Consider the following 22,893-nt stretch of genomic DNA (forward strand, 5'->3'; position numbering starts at 1 on the left):
GTGGCAGTGCTGAGACCGGATGGGCGGGGCCTGATCTCGAGGGGAGGGGCACGCGCGGCTCCCGGCGGGCTGTGCGCGAAGTTCCGCCCCGTCTCGCTCGGGCCGGGCGGGGAAGATGGCGGCGGGAACGGGGAGTGAGTGCGGGGCGTGTGGGGAGAGGCGGTGGGGAACCAGTGGGGAACCGGTTAGCCGGGGGTAGAGGAACGGCGGCGGCTCGCAGTCACGGTGCTGAGGCGGGAAGGGGCGGGGGAGCGGCCCGAGGAGATCTGAGGAGGCCTGAGGGGAAAGGTGGGGCCAACGGTCGGAATGGGCGGGGCCTGCTAAAGTGGGCGGGGCCAACGGGTGGTGTGGGCGGGGCTTGGCGCGGAGTGGCTCCCGCGGTGCGGTGCCGCGGTGCGGAGCTTCCCGTTGTCCCTGCAGAGCATAAGCTGCTGAGCGCTGGCCCCACCGAGCCCTGGTCCATCCGCGAGAAGCTCTGCCTCGCCTCCTCCGTCATGCGCAGCGGAGACCAGAACTGGTAAGGGGTGGGCCTGGCACTGTGCGGTTGGTCCTGTGCGATTCTTGTTCCGGCGTGGTACGGGTAGGGGTGTTAAACACGTGCCTGGAAACGGCTCTGCTTCTTCTGGAGTAGTGTGTGAAAACAGAAGTACGTTAATTGGTGCAGAGCACGTGTTTGTAGATTGAATCATAGAGCATCCTGAGTTGGAAGGGGCACACAGGGTTCATTGAGTCCAACTACTGGCTCCACGTACAGCTATCCAAAATACAGACTCTATGTCTGATAGTGTTATCCAGACACTTCTTGAACCGTGGCAAGCTTGAATAGGAAGAGTTGTGTCCAGGTAACACACGTACGAGCTGTGTTTGCCATTCCTGTGCTCCTAGCTTGCTTTTGCTGCCTGTTTCCCCCCCAGAAAGGGAAGTTTTTGTTTAATTGATTAGAACATGATTTTCAAAGCAAGGAAGGGAAACTGTTGCAGCAGGAGTAGAGAGATACTTTTGAGTCCAGAGGCCATAGTTGAATGATTCCTTAAAAAAAAAAAAAACAACTGCATCTTGGCAAATCCATTGTGTTAATGGGGACTGTTCTGTGATGAGCATTAAGAGACCTTTTCGCAGTGGTCAGGGTAGGGTCAGTGGGCAGTCATGTGCTATTTTTCCCCTGCAGGGTCTCAGTCAGCAGAGCCATCAAACCCTTTGCAGAGCCAGGCCGCCCGCCTGATTGGTTTTCCCAAAAGGTAAGAGGCTGCCAATGTAGTCCTGGAAAAAAATGAATTCTGTATGCGGTGTGGAAGGCAATAAGATTACAAAACTGAATTGATATAAGACTGGATAAGGTTAAAAACAAAAAGAGCAGAATGATCAGAGACGTGGAAAGCTCCCTTCTAAGGGATGACAAAGTAACGTAGAACCTTTTGGCGTAAGAAAGAGATAACTGAAAAGAAAAACAACAGATGCCCATACAATTGTGAGCAGCGTGCCAGTGGTGAACAGGGCTTGTCCAGTAGAAGAGTTAGAGGCTATTAAGTAGGACTGACAGGAGGCAGGTTCAAAGCAAACCAAAACTGGCACGTGATTGAGCTGTGGGGTTTTGTGAATCCCCTTATGTTTTGGTGTGTCCAAGTGTTTGGCCAAGCACCTGGAATTTTTGTTAGGTAAGGGCCAGAGAGAAATTAAGAGAATTAAGGGAGAAGTCTCTTTTCTGGTTTGGTTTTAATGTCATTTACTGTTTCTGTAGTTTTGTTAAGCTTGATTTAATACTATCTTGTCTTCTTCATTGAAATATTTTTCGTCTGTGTTCACACACTGAAGTGTTACAGTTACAGATTTCTTGTTCGTGTTCAGTTCTTTTTTGTTGTTGTTTTTTGTTTTTTGGGAATGTCTGTTTTTTTGTCTTTGTTCTGAATCAGCCAAATCTGTGCTAGAATGAAAGAGTGAACTTGCTTCCTCCTTTTGAGGTCTGCTAAATTGTATCTTTGGGAGAAACTCGGGAGAATTCTGTTCATAAAGCATTAGACCTCTGAAGAGTAGTGGCCTGAAGGTTTTGTAGATAGGTTGATCTGACTCTTTGATGTCCTCTGATTTTCTTTCTTTCTTTTCAGCATTGTGCATCTCAGTATTCAGAGCTCTTGGAGACTACAGAGACCCCTAAGTGAGTATAAAGTCTGAAGCAAATGCAGACTGGGAACAGCGGGCAGCAGCCATGGAAGAAAGGAGAACTCAGATTTTCTGCTTCATGACTGTTTTGTTTTCCTCTTGTTCTACAGGAGAAAGCGTGGTGAGAAAGGAGAGGTGGTGGAAACTGTGGAAGATGTCATTGTGCGGAAACTGACTGCAGAACGGGTTGAGGAGTTGAAGAAAATTATTAAAGAGACACAGGAGAAATACAGGTATGTGGCAGAGGCAGAGCTGTGGTGTGCCTGAAAACCTGTCCTGAAAAAGTGGCCTAAGTGGGATGGTGCTTGGGGCAGAAGCGTATGGAACAGGAGTTTTTTGGGCTTATTGTATGGTAATAAGTAAGTAAGAAGATTTTCTGATTACAGGCAACTCAAGAAGGATGCAGAGCTGATCCAGGCTGGACACATGGACAACAGACTGGAGGAGCTGTGCAATGAGATTATGATGTGGGTTATTTAATTATTTCCACGTTGTTTTCCTCTGAGATTGTAGTCCCTGATGTTTTGTGTTTGGCGGACGTCTTTGGTTCAGTCCTTTTTGAACTGAGAGAGATAGGTCATGCTTTGGCCTCTGGGGGTGAACTGAGGTTGCAGGACAGCAGCTGATGTGAAACGTCTTCCAGAGTTCGATAGTTAGGATAGAATTTGTCAATGGCTTGCAAAATGATGCTTGCTTCTACCATTTTGATGTGCTACTGGAAGTGAAACTTGCTGTGAAGCGTGGTATTCTCTTGTTGGCCTCTGATTCTGCTTTCCTCCTCAGAGGATTTAAGGCTGAGTCCACAGAGTAGTTCATTGTTGTCTGGAGATTATGGGGTAGAGGCCAGTAAGCTGATTGTGTGGGAGAAGCTAAGGGGCAGTGGAACACATGACAAGATTTTTATTCTGTGTACAGAAAGAAGAAGCTGGAGGAGGAGGAGGCAGAAGTCAAGAGGAAGGCTACAGATGCTGCTTATCAAGGTAAGCTGGACAGTTGCTTCTTTGCTCTCCAAGGGATGTGCTTCTGTTCTTCAGAACCTCTGGAAAATATCATGTCTTATGACCTGTTTGGTGTGAATTGTTTGCCCTCGGGGTGGAAGAAAGAGTTTATATTCTCTTTGCAGCAAAACACAAAGAGTTCTGATAAGAAAACAAATTCTGTAGAAAGGGCATGTGTAAGAGGAGTAAGAATTCGTTCTGAATGTTTCATCCATTCACAGTTCCTAGGGCAATGCAGTGAGCTACCCTAGCAGTGGTGGGATGTGGTAAATACCCAGTTGCTGGGGAAATGAAATTCAGGTGCATTACCAATCCTTAGTACTATCTGTGATCTTAGTGTGGTGTGGTGCAGGAAGTTTCTACAGTATAAATTGTTTTCTTAGGGTTCTTTAGGCCAGTCAGAAGTAACTCAGGAGCTGTCCAAGATGGATGGAGTCATGGAATCCCTTTCTCTTCTGTTCTCTTCCAGCTCGTCTGGCCATTAAGAATCCGCCACGCAGGTTAACGGGTGTGATGGTTCGCTCCCCTGCAGGTTCAACCTCTCCAGGGGGAGACTATGCTCTGGGAGATCTGTCTCAGCCTGCTGTGGATGAGGCCAGCCCAGGGGTAAGAACGCTTCCCATGGTAAGAGGGAAAGACCAGCTTGGGACATGGGGTTCTGCATCCTTCATGGAACAGGAGCGTGGGGAGAAGCCCTTGGCTTGTTCTGCAGACTTTTCCTTGTGGTAGTGCTGTAGTGTGGTTGATGTACAGTGCTGCTCGAGAGACGTGTCTTCCTCCGTGTCTGTGATGATCAGGTGCCTGAATCAAAGGCTGTGTAGGGGCAGCAGTGGGTTGACCAGGCAGTCTTCTGTGTGTGCCTGGGAAGTGGCACTGCAGGGCAGGGAAAGGGTGAAAGCCTGGAGTAGTGTAGTGAGTGAATGTAGTAGGTGTCTGTGGTGTGCTGCTCTTGATCACTGCTCTTGGGGGAAGGAGCAAGTGGGACTAGTCGGTGTGGTGGAGTGTGGCTTTGAACAGTGTGGTTTTTCTCTTTCTCAGGTCACTCCAGGGACATTGCCCAGCACCCCAGTTGCCTCCTTCATTGGAATCCCTGACACCCCTCCAGGCTCTGCTCCCCTGGATGCCCCCATGACCCCAGTCACTGATGATTCACCCCAGAAAAAGATGCTAGGACAAAAAGCAACTCCGCCTCCTTCCCCTCTGCTCTCAGAGCTGCTGAAGAAGGGCAGTCTCCTGCCCACAAGCCCCAGGCTGGTATGGAGCTCTCTGCTCATATATACAAGCACACAAATAATCTGCTCCAGACTCTTCCACTGAAAAAGGAGGAGCTGCAAAGGCTTTTAAAAAATATACTGTTGTGTGAGAATCCCAGCAGAAGAGAAATTTGAGAGATAATTATCCCTGTGAAGCCACAAAGGTGGGATTCTTTCCCAGCTTTACTGGGGGTCCAGGGCTGCAGGTGTCAGCACACAGAACTGGCTGTCCCTAGCTGTAAGGAGTTGGAGTTGCAGGCTTTGGTAGAGGAAATGGTTCTCACTGGGGCTGCATGTTAGTAGGCATCATCCCGGTCAGTCTCCATGGTTCTTGTTGAGTTCTCCTTTGGGCTCACAGTTCTTGCTTACATCTTGGCAGGATGTAATCTTGTGCTTCAGTCTTTATAGTGGATCTTAGTGTAGGAATAGAGAGTCCTTCAGTGAAGTTTATGACCAATATTGAAGTTCTTCAGTCTTCTAGTTGTAGCCAGTTACTAAAATTGTTGTGATGTCATTTTGGCCCTTCTGGTGTTAGTGACTACAAGGCATAGGAAGGAGGGCAGCCATTGCTGACTCTGATCAGAGCCCTTCAGAAAGCAGCAGCCATCAGCCTGCACATGGCATTGATTCCCTGCAGTAGTGCTTGTGTGATGAAGTAGATGTATTGCTGTTGATGATTTTTTGGTAATCATATTTGGAGTATTTTCTATACATTACCTTGTCTAGGTGTTCCATGCTCTGTGTTGGTGGGCTGCAGTGTAAGATACGACAAAGGGAAGAGAATGGCTGTGGAAGTCTTTGGGTTTTCTTTGTATCAGTTGATTCGGTCTGTTAGTGGTTTAGAGTGTGACCTTGACAGAGTTACATTCCATCTTCATGTGTCAGTTTCTCTGAACTCAAAGGATAATTCCTTGCCATTTTAGGGGGTAGAGAGGCTAACTCTACTGGTATTGTAAGGAATTGTGTGATCTTTGTGCTGAGTAACTGAGGTAGAGCAAATGATGTTTCTGTCCTACCTTAACGGGAGTTTGCACGGTAGCTGTATTGTAGTTGAAGAATAGTTTTAAACTTGCATAAGGGGACCTTAGGCAGGGACTAGACTGGACAAAAAGCATTGTTGAGACAGCAAATGATGGATATACTCACAGAGGTGCATATCTGGCAGAGAATCGCTGATGTGTTCATATCTCCAGGAACTTCAGTTGTGTCCTCCTTTGGCAGGTTGGTGAAAATGAGATGGCAGTGGCTTCTGGTCACATGAACAGCTCAGGAGTCCTGCTGGAGGTAGGAAGTGTCCTTCCAGTGCTGCACAGTGGGGAAATGCAGTCAGCACCTGGTGCTGTTCCTGCATCTCCTGCTGCTTCAGGTAACTCAAAAGGGGTTTTTTCCCTGTACGATTCTCCCTTTAGAAGTCCCTGAGGCTTAGCAATGTTGCTGTTACGTGCCATAATTTCACAGACTGTTTTATGAATTCTCCTTGGAGAGAAATGAAGAGCATTTCTCAGCCTGCCTCATCTGGGGGCTTCTTTACAAGATCTGTTGCTATTTCTGCACTCTTATCCCTTTCCCTGTTTTCCTTCTGAGAAGACTAATTCTTAATGGGAAAAATATATGTATATATGTATGTATGTCTTGGTCTGAAATGACTGGAATGGATAGATTTGATTGGCTCTGGTCCATCCAGTCTAGTTTTCTGGGTTTGATGCTGGCCTAATACCTGGCAGTTCAGTTTAGAAATGAAGATTTAGTTGACAGGGAGTTGGGGAAAATTGTATCTAGTGTCTGAGCCTCAATGTGTCTAAATACAGCTGCCTGTGAAACTGCAGACTTCATTTACCTTACCTCTGCTTCTCAGGGGAGCGCTGAGAATTAGACTGCAGTGGACTGTGGGCTCTAGAGAAAATTCCATAGGCTGAGTGAGAAGGGACAGTGTGGGAATCTGTGCACTGAGGCCTTTCAGAACCTCCTGCCTGAGATGAAGCTCCTTCTCAGCTCATACTAACGAAGGATTTATTAATGTTGTCTGCAACTGAGGGTTTACACCGTTTGTTCATACGTAATTCCAAATGAATAATCTTACTTTCCTTACCCATCTCTGTTCTTTAAGACCTTTTAATTTGGTCCAGATGGTTCAGTAAATTCAGACTGGAAGTTACAGCTGAGTGGCAACCTCTGATAACAAAGGAAGTCTCCAAGAAAGACCTGCAAAGAGATTCCCTCTGCTCCCTTCCACCTCCTGTGATGACTGTTTGTCTTGGCTTACCCTGTGTGTCTCTCTCAGTCCGGGTTTTCAGATTTCCTGTAATTATATTGGAATGAACCTTTGGAAGGGGATCTCTCTGCATGTGTGGCTTAGCCTCTCCAGGCCATACTTTGAACACTGTCCCATAGTCTGCATGATTTCATCTCTGACTGCACCTAGGAATCATGCGTTTGTGGTGCAGCTTTCTTTACAGCTTTTGGGACTGTCAGTAGGTACTATTTAGTGTGTTCTCCCAGAGGAAGCCACCATACGAGTGAGGAACCCAGCGGTGCTGCTTCTCGCTCATGTGCTTTTCCCTTCTACTCTCTGGTAGGTGCTCCTACGCTTTCCCGGCTTTTAGAAGCTGGTCCTGCGCAGTTCACCTCACCTCTTGCTTCCTTCTCCGCTGTTGCCAGCGAACCTCCAGCTAAGCTCCTGCCACCCCCTGTAGAGCCTGTGTCGCAGGCAACCATTGTCATGATGCCCACGCTGTCAGCACCATCCGTTGTGCCACCAGCTGCAGCTCCAGAAAGCGTAGTCACAGGTGCGTGTCTGAACGGCGCACTCATAGGTGGTAGAACTTGCCTTGGGCACAGCACCCAGCAAGCTCTCAGCTGGCGTTGTACCATCTCCGACTCGCCTTCCTTTCTGAAAGGATGGTTATGGCTGGGTTTTGGAGTAAACAGGTGGTGAATATGGGATTTAAACAGGGTTTGTTGGGCGGGAGTTGCTGGATTGTGATTCAGGGGCTGATTCCAGGCATGGAATCTCTCTCTGCCGTGGGAAAGCAAACATGTCACCCGTATTTGTCTTGCACTTTTCTATGCTATGCTGTTATGGGTGGAGCTGGGATACTTGAGACTGGTGATTGGTCTTAGCCACTGCAGTATTTGGTTATGATTGTCACTCTCATCCCTGTGTAGTGAGCCAGCCAGAAGCCTGTGTTTCCATGGAAGCAGTGTCTGATTCCCATACAGTGACAGTATCCATGGACAGCAGTGAAATATCCATGATCATTGATTCAATCAAGAAAGAGTGCCTGGGTTCTGGAGCTGGCAGTACTGCGGGGTCTTCCAAAGATCACTGCATTGATGGGAAAGAAGACCTGGATTTGGCTGAGAAGATGGATATTGCAGTGTCCTATACAGGCGAAGAGCTGGACTTTGATACTGTTGGAAATATTATAGCCATCATTGAAGACAAGGTAAACAGGCAAAGCACAGAACTGGTAGGCTGCTTTCCCCATCAGGTTAATCTCAACTGATTACTTCTTGTCAAATTAATCAGCTTAAACAAGAAAGGAATAACTTTTTCAAAATGCTCATTTTCACAGTCATTGTCAGTAGAAAGCGACTGTGACACCAGTGCCACATTTAGCCTGGTGCTTTGCTCCAGAATACAGACAGAAATCTCTCTCGTGTTGGATAGGGTTTGAGTCAGTGCCCTTTTACTGAAACTCAGACTCCACAGCGAGTGATGGGACTCTGCTAAAAGCAACTCTGTAGATCTGTTACACCCAGCTATTCCACAATTAGCTTGCTACCAAATAACAGTGAATTATTTTTAGTCCCTCTGTCTGACCTTGGTCTGCATTTCTCTGTGTTTATTTTGGTAATAAAGGTAGACGACAACCCTGAAGTTCTGGATGCGGCAGTTGTGGAAGCTGCTCTGTCCTCTTTCTGTGAAGATACTGATGACCCTCAGGCTTTGCCTGGCCCATGGGAACACCCAATTCATCAGGAACATGAGAAACAGGCCCAGATACCCCAAGTGTCTGTGACTGTGAAGCAGGAGAGACTGGAGTGTGAGGAGCCAGAGGCAAAGGGAATTCGAGAGCTAATGGGCATCGGAGAGCTGGGATCAGAAATAAAGACAGAACCTGCAGAGCAAGAGCAGAATCAGCTGGGCGCTGAAGAAACCATGTCAGCAACGACGAGAGTAACAGAAACGCCAGAGCTTAGGAGTCAAGAGATTGAGGAGGATCAAAGAGCAGCTGTGGCAGCAGGAGAGAGCTCTGAAATTGAAATAGAATCGACCAAGGGAGAAGACACAATGCACAATACGGTGAAGACTGAGGTACGTGAGCTGAGAGGCCTGAAACTGATGTGGGGAAAGAGGAGCAGCTGTAGTAGGCAGGAAAGAGGTTTAGAGGAAGGATGAGTGCTGGGTTGAAGGTGACATCAATGAATGTGGCTGACTGTTTCCTTGGGAGTCGTACTGCCGATCTGTTCGATCTGCAGGGAACTTCTCTGCTTTAGGCAGTACTTTGATGTAACTCCCCTGGCCCATGTGCAGAACTGCTGTTGGGAAGGTGCTCAGTGAAATTCATTGCCTTGAGCTAGGTTAGAGTGAGATTAGTTGTGCCCACACCTTCACTGAAGTAAGCTGACACAAACGTCTAGATTTGTGCATTTCTCTTCCCTCCAGACCCCACCTGATGATGATTCATCCCCTCCACAAGTCCCAAATGTGAGTGAAGACTCCTCACAGGCTGATGTTCAGCACAAATTTGAGCTGTCAGGTAACTTAATACAGCTAGGAAATCTTTTACATGCAACATTATTAGCTGGATAGATGTCAGTGATCTGGTTCAGGTGTTTTGGGGTGGAGGGAGAAAAGTATATGTAGGAACAGGGGTAATTACTGCAGGACAGTAGGCTTTGGTTCAGGAGCTTTTGTAGAAAAGACTGCATTAGAGAACTATAACCTTTCTGCTTCTCTTTCTTTCACAGACTCAATGAAGGAGGAAGCCCAAGCCCTCTTTAGGAGTCAGATGAAGGTAATTGTGAATTGGCTGTAGTCCTCTTGGTTTCACTAATAAGACCTCACTGCTGCTGCTTTCTGGCTCCCACCTACTAAAAAACAAAGCCTGTGTTCAGCTTTCTGCACTGAGAAATAGTCAGCATGAAGTTGGGAACTGAAGGGGAGATTGCTTCAGGCCCTGTACAGCTGAGTACACGTGTTTCTATGTTTAAGCTGTTGGCAGTGGGAAGTAAGGCAGGATAGTAAGCAGAATTTTGTGGAAGTGCCTGCACAGTTGTCAACAGCTATAGTAAGAATATCACTTTGCTTGCTGAACCATAGTGCTTTGGAGGCTTTGAGTTGCTGCTGTAGTTGGCCGTGCAGACTTATGAGCTCCTTGTGTTTCAGGATGGGCAGGGTGAAGAGGACGATGAGGATGGTGCCAGTGAGGCTGCCAGTTTGGAGGAGCCCAAAGAAGAAGATCAAGGTGAGGGATATCTGTCAGAGATGGATAACGAACCCCCTGTGAGTGAGAGCGACGATGGCTTCAGTGTCCACAACGCACCATTACAGTCTCACACACTAGCTGACTCCATCCCCAGCAGCCCAGCCTCCTCGCAGTTGTGAGTATCAGTGAAGCTCTGTGTCACACAGGTGCAAATCCCAGGCTGTTTCCTGGGGGGAGTGTAGGATTCTCATTTCTGTTTTGCTCAGTGGGTGCAGTGGGGGAATTTGTTGATGATTTGTCTGGCACTAGATTGTCCTTACTCAGAAGTGCAGGTGTTCATACAATGCTGTCGTGCCAGGTCCCATTTTTCATATCTCTCTCCAGCTTGGTTTACTATAAGCATGACAAAGGCAAAATGAACTGTAAGGTTTCTACTCCAAGACAATATGGAGATTCACAAAGGAAATCATACCATTTTTTCTCAGCTCAGTGTGCAGTGAGGATCAGGAAGCAATACAGGCTCAGAAGATCTGGAAGAAAGCCATCATGCTGGTTTGGAGAGCAGCAGCTAATCACAGGTGAGTTTGACGTCTTGAGAACTGGCAGAAAGAAGTGACTAATATCAGGCAAGCCTGTCCTTTCCCAACTCTGTGGCTTACCTGCCTTGATACAGGGTGAATCATACTGTTAGTGATAGCAGGCAAATAAACATGAGAGCATGACACAAGTATTTGAGAATTGTTCCTCTATTGGCAAGGACAGGGCATTCAGTGGAGTCTTTCTCTCTTTAGGTATGCCAACGTCTTCCTGCAGCCTGTGACTGACGATATAGCACCGGGCTACCACAGCATTGTGCAGAGGTGAGTCTCAGCATTCTTATGTCACGAAAACTCTGGTGTATTTGTGTAAGAATTTCAGGCAGGAAAAGTCTAGATTTCATCTGTTGTTCAGAATGCAAAACTTGGAAAATACTTTTCTTCTGACATCATTCAATTTCCCCAAGAAAAAGAGTCATCTTCAGTAATGTATACAAGTCTATACGCAGCCCAACCTTTGAATGAAGTACAGACTTGACCAGAATGCTTTTTATCAGTGAAGTGGTATGTGACTATCTCTGTTTCTGTCCAAGGGTTGAATTGAAGGTTTGACATTCCAAAGACCTGAGTTCCTTGATCAGCTCTTTTATTGTCTCAGAAAGTCCAGGTTCTGGGAGAGTTACCAAAATACGCCTAAATAGTCCAGTGGCTCTGGCTCCCTTATGTCTCCCAGGATGCCTGGAGAAGGCAAATGCCTCTCTTGAGGCAGCTGTTCTGCATTGTTACCATTCCTGTTAACTGCTGAGCAGCCTGTGTCTCCTGATCTGAGGCCTTGAACTCAGGAATGCAGCCTATGTGGAGAACATATTCTGCTAAATTAAATAGATGGTCTAATTAGATATGTCGTAGTCCTTAGATTGTTTGCAAACGAGAGAGAGTTACATATTTGTGTTGCTGTTTTGAACGTATTTCATAGGCCAATGGATTTATCTACCATCAAGAAGAACATCGAGAACGGGCTGATACGAACCACAGCTGAGTTCCAGCGTGATATTATGCTGATGTTTCAAAATGCAGTTATGTACAATAGCTCTGACCATGATGTGTACCATATGGCTGTGGAGATGCAGCGAGATGTCCTGGAGCAGATCCAGGTAAAGTACTGAGCTGAGGCTGTTTCAGAACAGACTATCTGCATTGCTTCACAGGTACAGGAGAGGCTTTTGGAAGTGCAAAGTTTCACTCACAGTGTCTTCAAATGAAGTCCCATCTTTGCCTGCTTGTACCAGCTTAGGTGTTTGTGGTGAACTGGATTGTTAAAACTAACACAGCAAAATGTTTGGTTTAGCCCAGGCTAATTTCAAACCTAATTTCCTTTGGGGGTGCACATATGCTTAGGCCAGCAAGAACTGGGGTGTGGTTCAGGAACAGAAACAAGCAGCGAGATCGCTGAATGACAAGGGACGCAGCTGCTGCTTTTGGTGACTGTCAGTCTGGGCTGGCTTGAGGCATATACAAAACTGTCTGAGAATATGTATCACTTAGAATTTCTTCTGAAGTGGAAAGTCCCAGCTGCCTGGGCTGACATAGTTTGAACTGGATTTTTATAGTCCCTCCGGACTCATGGCTTCTGAGGTGAATGGGGGAACTTATTCTGAGTAGCAAACAAGGAACTGAAACTGTCTCTGACCCAATCGTTCCCAGCCCTGTGGTTTGTGATGGTTAGCTGACAAGCTCTAACTGAGCTTGTTTTGCTTGAGAATCTTAACAGAGCATGGTTTTCCTGCAGCAATTTCTGGCTACACAACTGATCATGCAAACATCAGAGTCGGGGATCAGCGCAAAGAGCCTGCGTGGGCGCGACTCCACTCGCAAGCAAGATGCTTCAGAGAAGGTGAGAATGCTGCACCCTGCACAAGGGTGGCTGGTGTCTTTTGGAGAATCTCGAGATACTGCACAAAGTTCCAGTACCAAAGATGTGCAGAGTGTTTTTAGATTGAAATAGCTCCTGCATCTTCATGTGAACAATTTATCGTTATCATTTTTCTTTAACCATGGATCCAAGTTGAAGGAGGGAAGATTTAGGTTGGATGTTAGGGGGAAGTTCTTTACTAGGAGAGTGGTTAGGCCCTGGAACGGGCTGCCCAGGGAGGTTGTGGATGCCCCGTCCTTGGACGTGTTTAAGGCCAGGTTGGACGGGGTCCTGGGCAACCTGATCTGAATGTGCATGTTTGGTGGCCCTGCTAGGCAGGGGGGTTGGAACTACATGATCCTTGAGGTCCCTTCCAACCCGGGTGATTCTGTGATTCTGTGATTTAACTAAGTCCGTTGATTAGACTTCAGCTCTGGAGTTGTACATCAACCCCAAAATGGGTCTGAGAATCATGAGTTATTTCTGCAACCCCTCAGTTTCTTTCCATGATTTTGAGAGCAAGTGATGAAAAGTGTTGTGAAATGAGTAGAATATTGGAGGAGGTGTGGTATGGCAGGAAGGTGTAACAAATTGAAGACTAGCCTCTGCCATGTTCTTCACTTCCAAGTCAGGTTTTCAGAACCAGAGAGTTACTCGAGTCTGGTTTGCTGTTTAAAACACACCATGGAACTTTGCACTTCCACACTGATCTGAGATACCCAGGCTTGATTACATGACCTCACCTGCTCTCAGCTGGTACACATAACATTGTGACAGCAAGGATTCCCTGCTTAGTTCAAGTAGAGAGTGTGGCAGACTGCAGAGCACAGCTGTTCTTTTGGTGGTACGGGCCTTGCCATAACTGGTGAGGGAATAAATGTCCCTTTCCTAGCATTCTTGCTCTTGCCTTATTCCTCTTCTGTGCATTTTTATGTTCCTGCCATGTAAGACTGAAGCCATGCGGGAAGGGGAGTGGGGCACATGTTTCTCCATGCTCACGTGTGGGCTTATTGCTTCTGTGTGGTGTGTGCATTTCCCTATCTGATATCTGATAAATCCTTCTGTTTGGCCTTTTAACAGGACAGTGTCCCAATGGGCTCTCCTGCCTTCCTTCTCTCTCTCTTTGTAAGTATTGAAAGGCTCCAGCAGGTACTGCAGTACTGCTGTCATTGTCCTCTGCTCCTTGTCTGGGTGATCACTGCACTGTCACAGCGTCCTCTGCATTACAACAACATGTGTTGAACTTTGGGTCTGTACAACCATGAACTGTAGAGACTAATCGTTTCAGATCCTTCCTCTTGGTTTGGGTGAGTGGGTGGGTCTTCAGTCCTTCTTCTGGTTCCAAGTGTTCTTATTTTGTCATCTGCCTTGCTGTTTTCCACAACTGCTCTCCTGCTTTCTTTCCATGTAAATGGGAAGACACACCAAATAATGCATTACTATAGTTCTGACATCTCTCATGCTTACACAGCTGCCTCTTCTTCACATTCAAGGCCATACAAAGGGCCTGGGGAAAGTGAGGATTCAGCTGCATTCTCTTTGTTGTTCATGGACCAGAAAACAAATAACAAACTCCGCAGAAATACCTTTCTCTTTGCCCATGGTAATCTGGAAGTGTTTGCAAAGTGTTCCCGAGCCTCTGAGTTGCAGGGAGGAGAGAGGGGAGGAAGATGGAGAGTTTATTTTTTCTCTCGCATATATCTAAAGACAGAGGAGTACTCCAGGAGAGTCAGCATGTCAGCCAGAGGGAGAGGGCAGCGGATCAAAGGAAGCTCTCAGCTCGCCTTCTGCTCATGGAAAGGAGCTGTACGGAGAAGCTAGGGAGCTAGTGCCAGGGTCACTCAACTGGAGGAGCACTTCCTGTAGGGATCAGCAGCTGATAAGGTAGGTTAGTCAGCAATTTTTTCTTTCCATCTTAAGAGCCAAGCTAGAATCTATCACTTTGGAGAAAGCCTGCACGCTGCAGGCTCCAAAAACATCTGTCTGGGTGAGAACCTTTTTGCCCATCTCTGTCCTGGCCACTGCTAATGCGCAGAGATGCTGCAAATCCCAGCACCCGTGCTGTATCCAGAATGAATTCTAGGTAGGTCTGCAAGCAGGCCTCCCCAGGCCTTCTTAGCAGAGCTTCCCTTTTTCTCCTGTTTGGAAGGCATGAAAAGTTGTTGCCAGATGCACAATTTCTTACCTCCGTACGCTGGAGGAAATGTTTTGTGTCTAAGGTTGCATAACTGGTTTCTGCTAATGCCAGTCTTTTTGTTTGCCTTGTGACTTAGGATGGAGGCACCAGAGGGCGTCGCTGTGCCATTGAGGCAGACATGAAGATGAAGAAATGACGCCAGAGAAAGAGGGGAAAACCCAGCACCTAACATCCAGAGCTGGAGTGCAAGCAAGATGCTGTTAAAGCTGTAGAGGCAGAAGAGCTGCAGGTCCATTTCTGGGACCTGTTCCACCTTCTTGGCTTGAGTCTGGGAAGCGACATCTCATCAGAATGTGTTACCCAAAGAAACTTCCTTGGAGGGGAAGACTGGCCCCCCTGCCTGTTCTAGGGCAGTCGTCTTGGGCTTCATCAGTGTTCTGGTGTTAGCTAGCAACTGGTGGCTCGTATGTACTGTAATGTGAAGTGTACAGATTTCTACTAGTGATGTGTAAATGTGTATGTATATTAAAGCCTGGGGAAAAAAAAAATATCCAGTATACAGTGTTCAGTTTTCTGAGCATCACAGCTCCCTTCGATGGGGAGCCCTGCTTTTGTACAAATGTGCGTACAGACCTCGAGTTCCTGCAAATGCAGCTCTCTTCTAGTTACCCTTTAAAAGCTCTGCAGTGCTTTGGTGTTAGAGGCAGTACATTAATAATTAGAATGCTGCGTGGTCTTTGGATGGAGGGGAAGGTTTGCTGCCTGGGTGTAAGGATATGGCACTCTTGTTATGAAATGGGACATCTGACCATGGAAAGTGGAAATGCTGCAATCTCACTGGCGCTTTCCTTAAGACACCAGTATATTGAATGCCATGTTATTTGCCTAGAAATTTGAAAAGAGTGTATGAGTTGTGGTGAAAATCTGTTTCTCACAGCTGGAGGCATGCCTGTATCTGGTTTCACAGCAGAAACTTTTAACTGGTTTTTTTTTCAGCTGGTTATTACAGTTCTTAGCAGCATAGATGACTGAGTTTAAACTCCTGACTCCTGATTTTCTGCTAACTTTTATGCAATTTGTTGCCCGTTTACATTTACAGGAGAAAAGAACACAAAAAATCTCACGGTCCTGATGTTTGCAGCAGCTCCAGGAGGTGTCTGTACGTGTGTGTGTTTGCATGTGTGCAGGACTCAGCTTTCTGTCACACAAGTTGCAGGAAGCAGTCATTACAGTTAATGTAGAGGGATTGTTACCTTAACTAATGAGAGGTTTTGACTTTCCCAAGTTTTGTGTTGAAGTTTGTTGTGCCTGCTGTGTTGTGTGCCATGCTTGATTAATGTAAGGTGTATTTCCACCAAGGGTCGCTTTGTACTTGGTGCTAGAAATGTGCAGTCCTTTACTTACTGATTCATTGTCCCTCACTGCTGAACTTGGGAACAGATTCCTCATTCAAATTTTTATGGCCTCCATCTCTAGAGATTCTCATGGCACAAAAAGTCCGAGGGTTCTTTTACTTTTTGGTATTTTGTGGAATAATGTAAGCTGGAAAAGATTTCTGAGGATCATTTAGTCCAACCTGCTGCTCAGAGCAGGGCCTGCTTGAAAGCTAGAGCAGATTGCTCGGAGCCTTGTCAAGTTCTGAAGATCTGCAAGGATGCAGATTTCATCATCTTTTTGGACAGCTTGTTTCAGTGCTTACCCACCCCCATGGAGTAAACATAGGCTGAATTTCCCTGATGCAGCTTGTCATCACTGCCTCCTCTCTTTTCGACACTGGCCGCTGAGAAGAGTCTGGCTCTGTCTCTGTAGCACCTCTGCCTCTGTTTGTTTGTGTTGGGCAATGGAAATTCCAGCACGTGGGAGGCCTGCTGTCATGCCCACTGGTAACTTGCTTTCATTGTGGAAAGTTGGTCTTCATTCTTCCTTTCTTCCTTTAACCATTAGAGGATTTTCCTACTCAAAGAACCCGTGACATTCTAATAGCCTGTAATGATGTTGTTTAATAACTTCAAAAATCTAAAATGCAGCTTTCCCCTCTGTAGCCCTGCTGCCTCTTTCCCAATTCGCCTTCTCATGCTCTGACTCCTCATTTCGTACTTTGCAATGTTTTGTACTAATCTAAACCCAAAGCCCATGCTGCATCTCCCTAATCCACCTTCCTGCAGACAGAAATAACAACTGCTCTTTTGTTCTTCTAGTGCTATGGCGAATTCAAACTGCAAGCTACAATGTATAGGTTTGGTCACATTATATTTAAGCTTCTTAGGGGCTCACGAGTCCAAGCCATTCTGTGGCTCACTCCCTCCCTCCAACTGTTCTAAAACCTCCCTATTGACATTTTAATTAGAAATAGTCTCTATCTCAAGAGAAAGTCTCTCTGCGACTTCTGTGATCTCCTCTGTGGCAACTGCTGATAATTACGTTTAATGCAGGTTTTCCACCTGACCCTGTTTTCCCACTGAGGTGTTTGGCACTGATGGTGCGTCACCCCCACTGATCATCTGGCAGCTTTCTGCCTCTGATGTTTGTTGCTGTTGTTTGCTTTTATGTCTTCAGCAAATTGTTGTCTTTTTTTCTTTCTTTTTTCATTTGCTGGAGAGCAGGCTTTTATCATTTTCCTTGTTTTGACATGTAAATCCCTTTCAAAGTCCATCCTCTTTAAAACTAACAGCTTTTCCTTACATCAGCAGGCGTTGCGCAGTGTCTGATCTCTGCAAAGTGAACTCAAACTTTCCCGTTTGATAACGATTCCCTGTTGGCAACTTATGTAAAGTCCGCAAGGCAGTCCTTAATTAGAGGTTGAATTCCCTATCTTTCATCCCTTATTTTTGTACCAAACTGGTGTGGGACTAAGCAGGCTGTAATTACTTCACTCATCCCGCTTGTCTCGCACTAATGCTGCTGTTCTGCTCTCCGGCATCTTGAGTCTTCCAAGATTTAGTGGAGCTGAACATAAGGCCGAAGATGTTTTTAATCAGTGCTTATGCCCAAGTTACCCAGGCTTCCTGGTTTTAGATGGTTATCCCTCTGGACTGGAGTACAGAAAGATGATCACAAGCGATTGGATTACCCTAGCCTAAGGCTTTTCTGTTCCTTGGCAGAGCTGTGGTGACTGGTTATGCGTGTGCAGCCTGCTCTGCCCATGGTGCAGTGCTTTGGGCACTGGTAGTCGTCAGATGAAATCACAGTTTGCCCAACTCCTTTAGCTGGAAGCTGAGAGCAGGTAATGTTATCTCCTGCCTCATCAAATGTTATCTGCTCCTGCTGAAGTCAACTTTGAAATAGGTTTCGGAAGGGAGGCCAGTGAGATCCCAGCTCTCACTGTAAGTGCATAAAAGAAAAACAAATATGCTCATCCCAAACCCGTTGGATTCTTTATTTCTCCCAGTTATGCACCGTAGGCTGCATTTGCTGCTGTGGTAGCAGTCTTGAGAATGCAAAAGGAAGTCAGTGAGAAATGTGCTTGTTCAAAACCCTGGAAAGATTAGGTTGTACATAATTAACTGAAAACTCTAAAGAGGTTGCTAATGAATGTGTAGAATTCTCTGTGGCTTTCTCATCCAGGTAGCTGAGTTCACTGGCAAGATACAGATTTCTCTAAGAGCCGTTTACTGTTGTGAGGGTGATTCTGCAGGTTCCCCTGCAGAGAAGAGACTGCAGAGAAATCATGTTGGACTCATACTCTGGAAGAGGCTTAGGCATGGATTAATGAGTGGAGATGAAAGGAATGGTTTCTTCCATCTTACAAGAATGCTAACTTTATGAAACGTGCAGAACTGATCCGTCAGTGGATGAGTGTGTTTGGTTCCAGTTCTGGCTCAGGTACACCAGTGCTGTTAAATCACATCCGTTGTTTTCAACACAAAGGTTCTGTAGTGTTTGCAATAAGTTGTTTCCAACGTAAGAAGTTCTTACGGTACAGCGAGGGAACTTCCAGTGAGTGGCTGAGCCTTGGAGTCACCGCTGGCTCACAGCTGTCAGCAGCAATGACTTGGTTTTGAACTTGCTGCTGCCTGTCATCGGTGCCTAAACGTGTAGCATCAGACAAAGCCAAATGCTCCAAAGTAGCTCAGCATCCCCTGAGCACCAGCCAGGGGAGAGCACAGCAAAAGCACTGGAAAACCATAATTCGCTTGCTCTGAAATGTCAGTTTGTGTTGCAGAGCTACAGCCCTGCCGTGTGCTGTTAAGTGTGGGCTTAGGAGAAGGCTGCTTGCCTCACAAAGTTCTTGCTATGTTTTGGCTCTCTGAGTAAGTCAGGAAATGAACTGGGCTTTGTAGTTCTGGATCAGGGTACAAAGAAATTGCTGTTTCTCTCTTTGTGTTTGTTTGCAGATGGGCCATCCCTGGGTGTGGTGCAGTTCTGAGTCGGAGTCAGAGGACAGTGACTTGCAGTCTCTTCTCAGCTGGCATTCAAGTTTGGATCTGGAAGTGGGAAGCTGGAGGGATACCGAAGAGGTGGCTATAGGGAAGCCAGAGGAAAGCAGCCAAGAGACAGACAGCAGGCTGGAGTTCAGTGATCCTCTCTGGGAGGAGGATGATAGTGAAGACTTCCAAAAGGCAGAGAGGCAATATGAAGATGACAGTCTTCTCCAGTTCTTCTCAGAGGTACGGCTGTTTGGATGACAGCAAAGTGGGCTGCATAGTTCTGGCCTTGAAATAATAGAGTTTTCAGTCTCTCCACCATTCTGACAACAGAAATATTCTGGGGGAAACACAGGTGCCCAGAGTTAATTTGCTCCCTATTCCAAGCCCAGTCCTTGCTCTTGTTTAAAACTGGCACAGCAGCCAAGCAGCTGCTTTGCCAAAACACAGCTCACCCTAAAGCACAGAGATGTCACTGAGCTGAAACTGAAATAACAACACGGGGCTTCATCAGAAGACTTTGCAAGGATTCCTAAAAATGGAAAGAAGTGAGTGAGTGAAAGCAAAAATAGCATTTGTGCTGCTTATTTTTTCTTCCCTTTGCCTTCACAATTTGAAGCAATAAATCTCTGCATTACAGATAACCCAGTTGCTGGAACCTCTCCGCGTCAGCTGCACAGATTCAGCAGAGACTCAATGGGATTGTTCTGGCTCTGGTAAGCAGGATGATGGAGGAGATCTAAAATGCCAGGAAGAGACCACCAGGACAGTTGTCTCAAGAGCAGAGGAAAGTCAGCCACGTGTCCTGGCAGAAGATGAAAAAGAACACTTCTCAGGAAGAGAGGTAGGAGAGAGGTGGTCCTAAGAGAGGTGAGGTGGTGAAGGAAATCATCTCTAGCAGAGATGGGGAAGTCCCATGTTCCAGCTGGGGAGAGAGGAACGCAGAAGAGGAGACAGCAGGGAGGTGAATGCAAAGGAAATGTATGAGGGGAAGGATGGTTTTTGTGTATGGATGTGCATCTTTATGAACAGGAAGCTTGTTACAGATCAAACCCTCAGATGTGAGTTGGAGGAATTGCTCCTTGGCAATACAAAGGTGACTCATGAGAGCTGGCAGTCTGCTCTCAGGTTTAATGCAAGACTGGAATACTTGGTTTGTTCTAATTACTGTGTTATGCAGCACACAGCTTGGCTGGTTTCAGGCCCACGTGGATGTACAAGCAATACCAACAACCATCTGCCCCAGGAGACCGTCATGTCTTGGAAGCAGGCACTGTCTAGCCTGTGTTTGCACTAATCCTGTGTCTGGGGGACACTCAGCTCTCACCAGTCTGCGAGGTGTTGCTGGAACAAGCTATAATATCACAGCAGTGGAAGAACAGTGCCTGGTTTTTCAATCCAGTACTCGGTTTGTTGCCTTGCAAACTTAGACACTGGAGGCAGAAATGATTTCCAGGGTTGTTCTGTGATTCTGTAGCAAGGGACTTCATTTAATGGGGAAGTATTGGTGATAGGTGGATGGTTGGATTAGATGATGTGGGAGGTGTTTTGCAACCTTGGTGGTTCTGTGATTCTAAGGGTTTCACATTTCACCTGTTAAGCCTGACCAGGGTTATTCTGAGCAGTTCCCTTGTGGTCTGCCCAGCGGTCAAAGCCATACATAGCAGTGTCTGTGTTCTTTCTGAGGTGTCTGGTCTATGCTTCAGATCTCATGTTAGGCAATTCTCAAGAGTCCCACTTCTGGACTCCAGAAGTGTCTTTCCCTGCATCTCCTTTTCCATTTTATTGGAAAATCACTGTGCCAACAGCACAGTTCTCCTTCCTGGCTGAGTCTATTCTCTGTCATTTTCATGTGGGAGTTTTTGAGGAAACAACCCTGTTGTACTCTTGGGGATCCTGTTTTCTGTGTCTTGAGGTTTAACAAGCCTGAGGCAGTCTTACCTCAGCTCCTGATTGCCCTCTGTATATCCACAACTCTTCCCAGAAAAGAAGACAGACACACCTCTGGGCACCAGTCATCTCCACAGTGTTTGTGTTAGCTGGAGGTGGTTGTGATCCAAGAGATCAAACCCAGCTGTTACTGGAGTCTTGGCCAGCACAATGAAGGTCTGAATAAGGTCAAACATCATCTTCTAGAATAATACAGAGAGACGTAGCTCCCATCTGAGGTTGGATGCAGTAGGAGCATATGCAGCAGGCTGGTTTCTGCTTAAGGGATTCAAGTGGTGAGCTGCCATTTTAACCAGATCTCCATTTTCCTCTGTGCTCTGCAGGACAAGACTCAAGAGGCACCTGGAGAAAAAACTCTGTGTGAACCAGATTCACAGGAGATTAACCAAGCCCAGGATCAAGATGATAGCGACTGCACTTCTGCAGACCCCATGTTGGGCTCCACAAGCCCTGCCAACCCGCAGCTGTAAGTCTGTCTGCACTCCTGCAGGTGTACCAGAGCAATTGTTCCCTTTGATTCACATCAAAAGATGTATATGGCACAGGTCACCTCTAGGAAGGTGAGATACCCACGGAGAGCAGGAGGGAAGGAGCTAACTTGTACTGTCTCTATGGGTCTGCCAGTATTTTTTAGCACTTACCCCAAAAGTAAGTAATAAGAGTAGTGGATAAATAAGGTTAACTGGAAAATACATGTTTCTTCAAGGCAGCTAGGCTTTGTTTAAGCTTGGCGTTGTGCTTTATTAGGTAATGTCCAGTCCAGCTCTTCAGAGAGGCATTACCTTTAAGCAAGCACAGGCTTGTCAGTCACACATGGGCTTTACCACTTGTATGATTACCTGGGCTGTCTTTAGAAGGAATACCATAATTTCATGGGATAGGAATCTGAGTTTAAAAATGAGCTTCAGAGTAGTGTGAGCTTTTCTGTCCAGCTTGTCCCTTAGAGCTGGTCAGCTCTATCTTTGTTCCAGCATGTCACCCTGCATCTTCCTGCATTCTGGATGCTTAGTCGTGTGTTCAGATGCAGAACACTTCCACCATTGCTTTGTGTAGCTAAAGAAAAAAGATCTCTGGGCTATATCCATCTGGATGTGATGGGTGCACCAATTCATGCTTTGTCTCAAGTGTAACAATCTGGCATTATATACCCTCCACAGGATGCAGTTGAGCTGGGATAACCCCATGCAGCATTCTCATTTCAAAAGAACTGTCCTGTCCATCTGGAAGATGATAGCCAGTCATAGGTATGTAGGGGCAAAGGGTCAAATTGACATTATATTATGTGCCAGTTCCTATGTCACCTTGTCCTCCCTTCCACAACAGACACCACAGGATGGTGTGTCTCTACATGGCTTTGCTTCTGGCTGTTCTTGCAACAAGAACAGCTGTGTGCTGCAAAGATTGAGAGAACACTGCATACTTATTTCCTCTGTGTAACATGCCAGAGTCCAAGTGTTGCTTCCTACACAGCTGGCAAAGACAGCTTCAGCAAGGGGCTCAGCCTCCTCCCATGCCTGGCTGTGCCAGCTGCTGAACAGCAGAAGCTGCTGATGGGCTGTGGCCCTCATGGCCATCAGTAGGAGACAAGCATTGGTCCTGCTGCCACGTTGTCTTTGGCCCCTGCTCAGGGGCAGACAGAGGTCATTCTTTGTGCTTGTCCTTGTAGATGCAGTGGCCCGTTCCTGAAGGCAGTGTCAGACAAACAAGCTCCTGGATACAGTGAGGTGGTGAAGAGGTAAGTTTGTGCAAGAACTATTCACTACCTGATTTCTCTGTTTTCTCTGCCTTCCTCTGGCACCCAACAACTGGTTCGGGTCACCTCTGGTTCCAAAACACTAATAGGACTGTTTCCTTCCTTCTGTCCCACAGAGTCTGGCTGCCATCAGCATCACCCACTGACTGACTTCTGTTATCAAAACTCCCTTCCAGGTGACCAGGACCTGGAAGTCTGCAGTCACCATGGTGCTGACATGCATTGTGCCTGCCCTTTGCTGGCCTTGCATGGACTGATGTACTGCAGTTCAGCTCTGCAGCTGTGCCCCCTGCCTGAGCTGGGGATTCAGCCTCTGTAGCCCAGCAGTTTCCATGTTGGAAACCTGTGTCTCTGTCAGTATCCACTCTGCTTTCTCCCCAGATGTAGTCTCAGTGGAGAAG

General features: G+C 46.7%; 1 protein-coding gene across 5 annotated transcripts; it reads left to right on the forward strand.

The window, feature by feature from the left end:
• The first annotated feature begins 12 nt into the window (after nt 1-12).
• Nucleotides 13-22,773, forward strand: BRD8 (bromodomain containing 8). Of its 5 annotated transcripts, XM_048960144.1 has the most exons (27): nt 13-134; nt 421-517; nt 1,169-1,238; nt 2,103-2,152; nt 2,268-2,390; nt 2,544-2,624; nt 3,073-3,137; nt 3,625-3,761; nt 4,194-4,409; nt 5,630-5,774; nt 6,985-7,194; nt 7,574-7,854; nt 8,271-8,726; nt 9,078-9,171; nt 9,383-9,429; nt 9,801-10,015; nt 10,326-10,418; nt 10,632-10,700; nt 11,353-11,530; nt 12,166-12,270; nt 13,369-13,413; nt 18,760-19,032; nt 19,430-19,633; nt 21,063-21,205; nt 21,897-21,983; nt 22,406-22,474; nt 22,609-22,773. In XM_048960144.1, the coding sequence occupies exons 1-27, from the start codon at nt 116-118 to the stop codon at nt 22,640-22,642; spliced, it is 3,606 nt and encodes a 1,201-aa protein (XP_048816101.1). In that variant the 5' UTR covers nt 13-115; the 3' UTR covers nt 22,643-22,773. The 5 variants fall into 5 exon arrangements, 4 of the variants coding, with proteins under 4 accessions (XP_048816101.1, XP_048816103.1, XP_048816105.1 ...); XR_007379755.1 differs by lacking the exons at nt 18,760-19,032; nt 19,430-19,633; nt 21,063-21,205; ... (1 more) ...; nt 22,406-22,474; nt 22,609-22,773 and adding exons at nt 13,996-14,172; nt 14,562-18,730; XM_048960146.1 differs by lacking the exons at nt 18,760-19,032; nt 19,430-19,633; nt 21,063-21,205; ... (1 more) ...; nt 22,406-22,474; nt 22,609-22,773 and adding an exon at nt 13,996-18,730.
• The last annotated feature ends 120 nt before the right edge of the window (nt 22,774-22,893 follow it).

Source organism: Lagopus muta, chromosome 14 (genome assembly GCF_023343835.1).
Source record: "Lagopus muta isolate bLagMut1 chromosome 14, bLagMut1 primary, whole genome shotgun sequence".
Taxonomy (NCBI): domain Eukaryota; kingdom Metazoa; phylum Chordata; class Aves; order Galliformes; family Phasianidae; genus Lagopus; species Lagopus muta.

Excerpts from the sequence above, each read along its gene's own strand:
- BRD8 (XM_048960144.1), top strand. Across the intron at positions 1,239-2,102 it reads CTGATTGGTTTTCCCAAAAG|CATTGTGCATCTCAGTATTC; the intron begins GTAAGAGGCTGC and ends CTTTCTTTTCAG. Across the intron at positions 19,634-21,062 it reads AACACTTCTCAGGAAGAGAG|GACAAGACTCAAGAGGCACC; the intron begins GTAGGAGAGAGG and ends TGTGCTCTGCAG.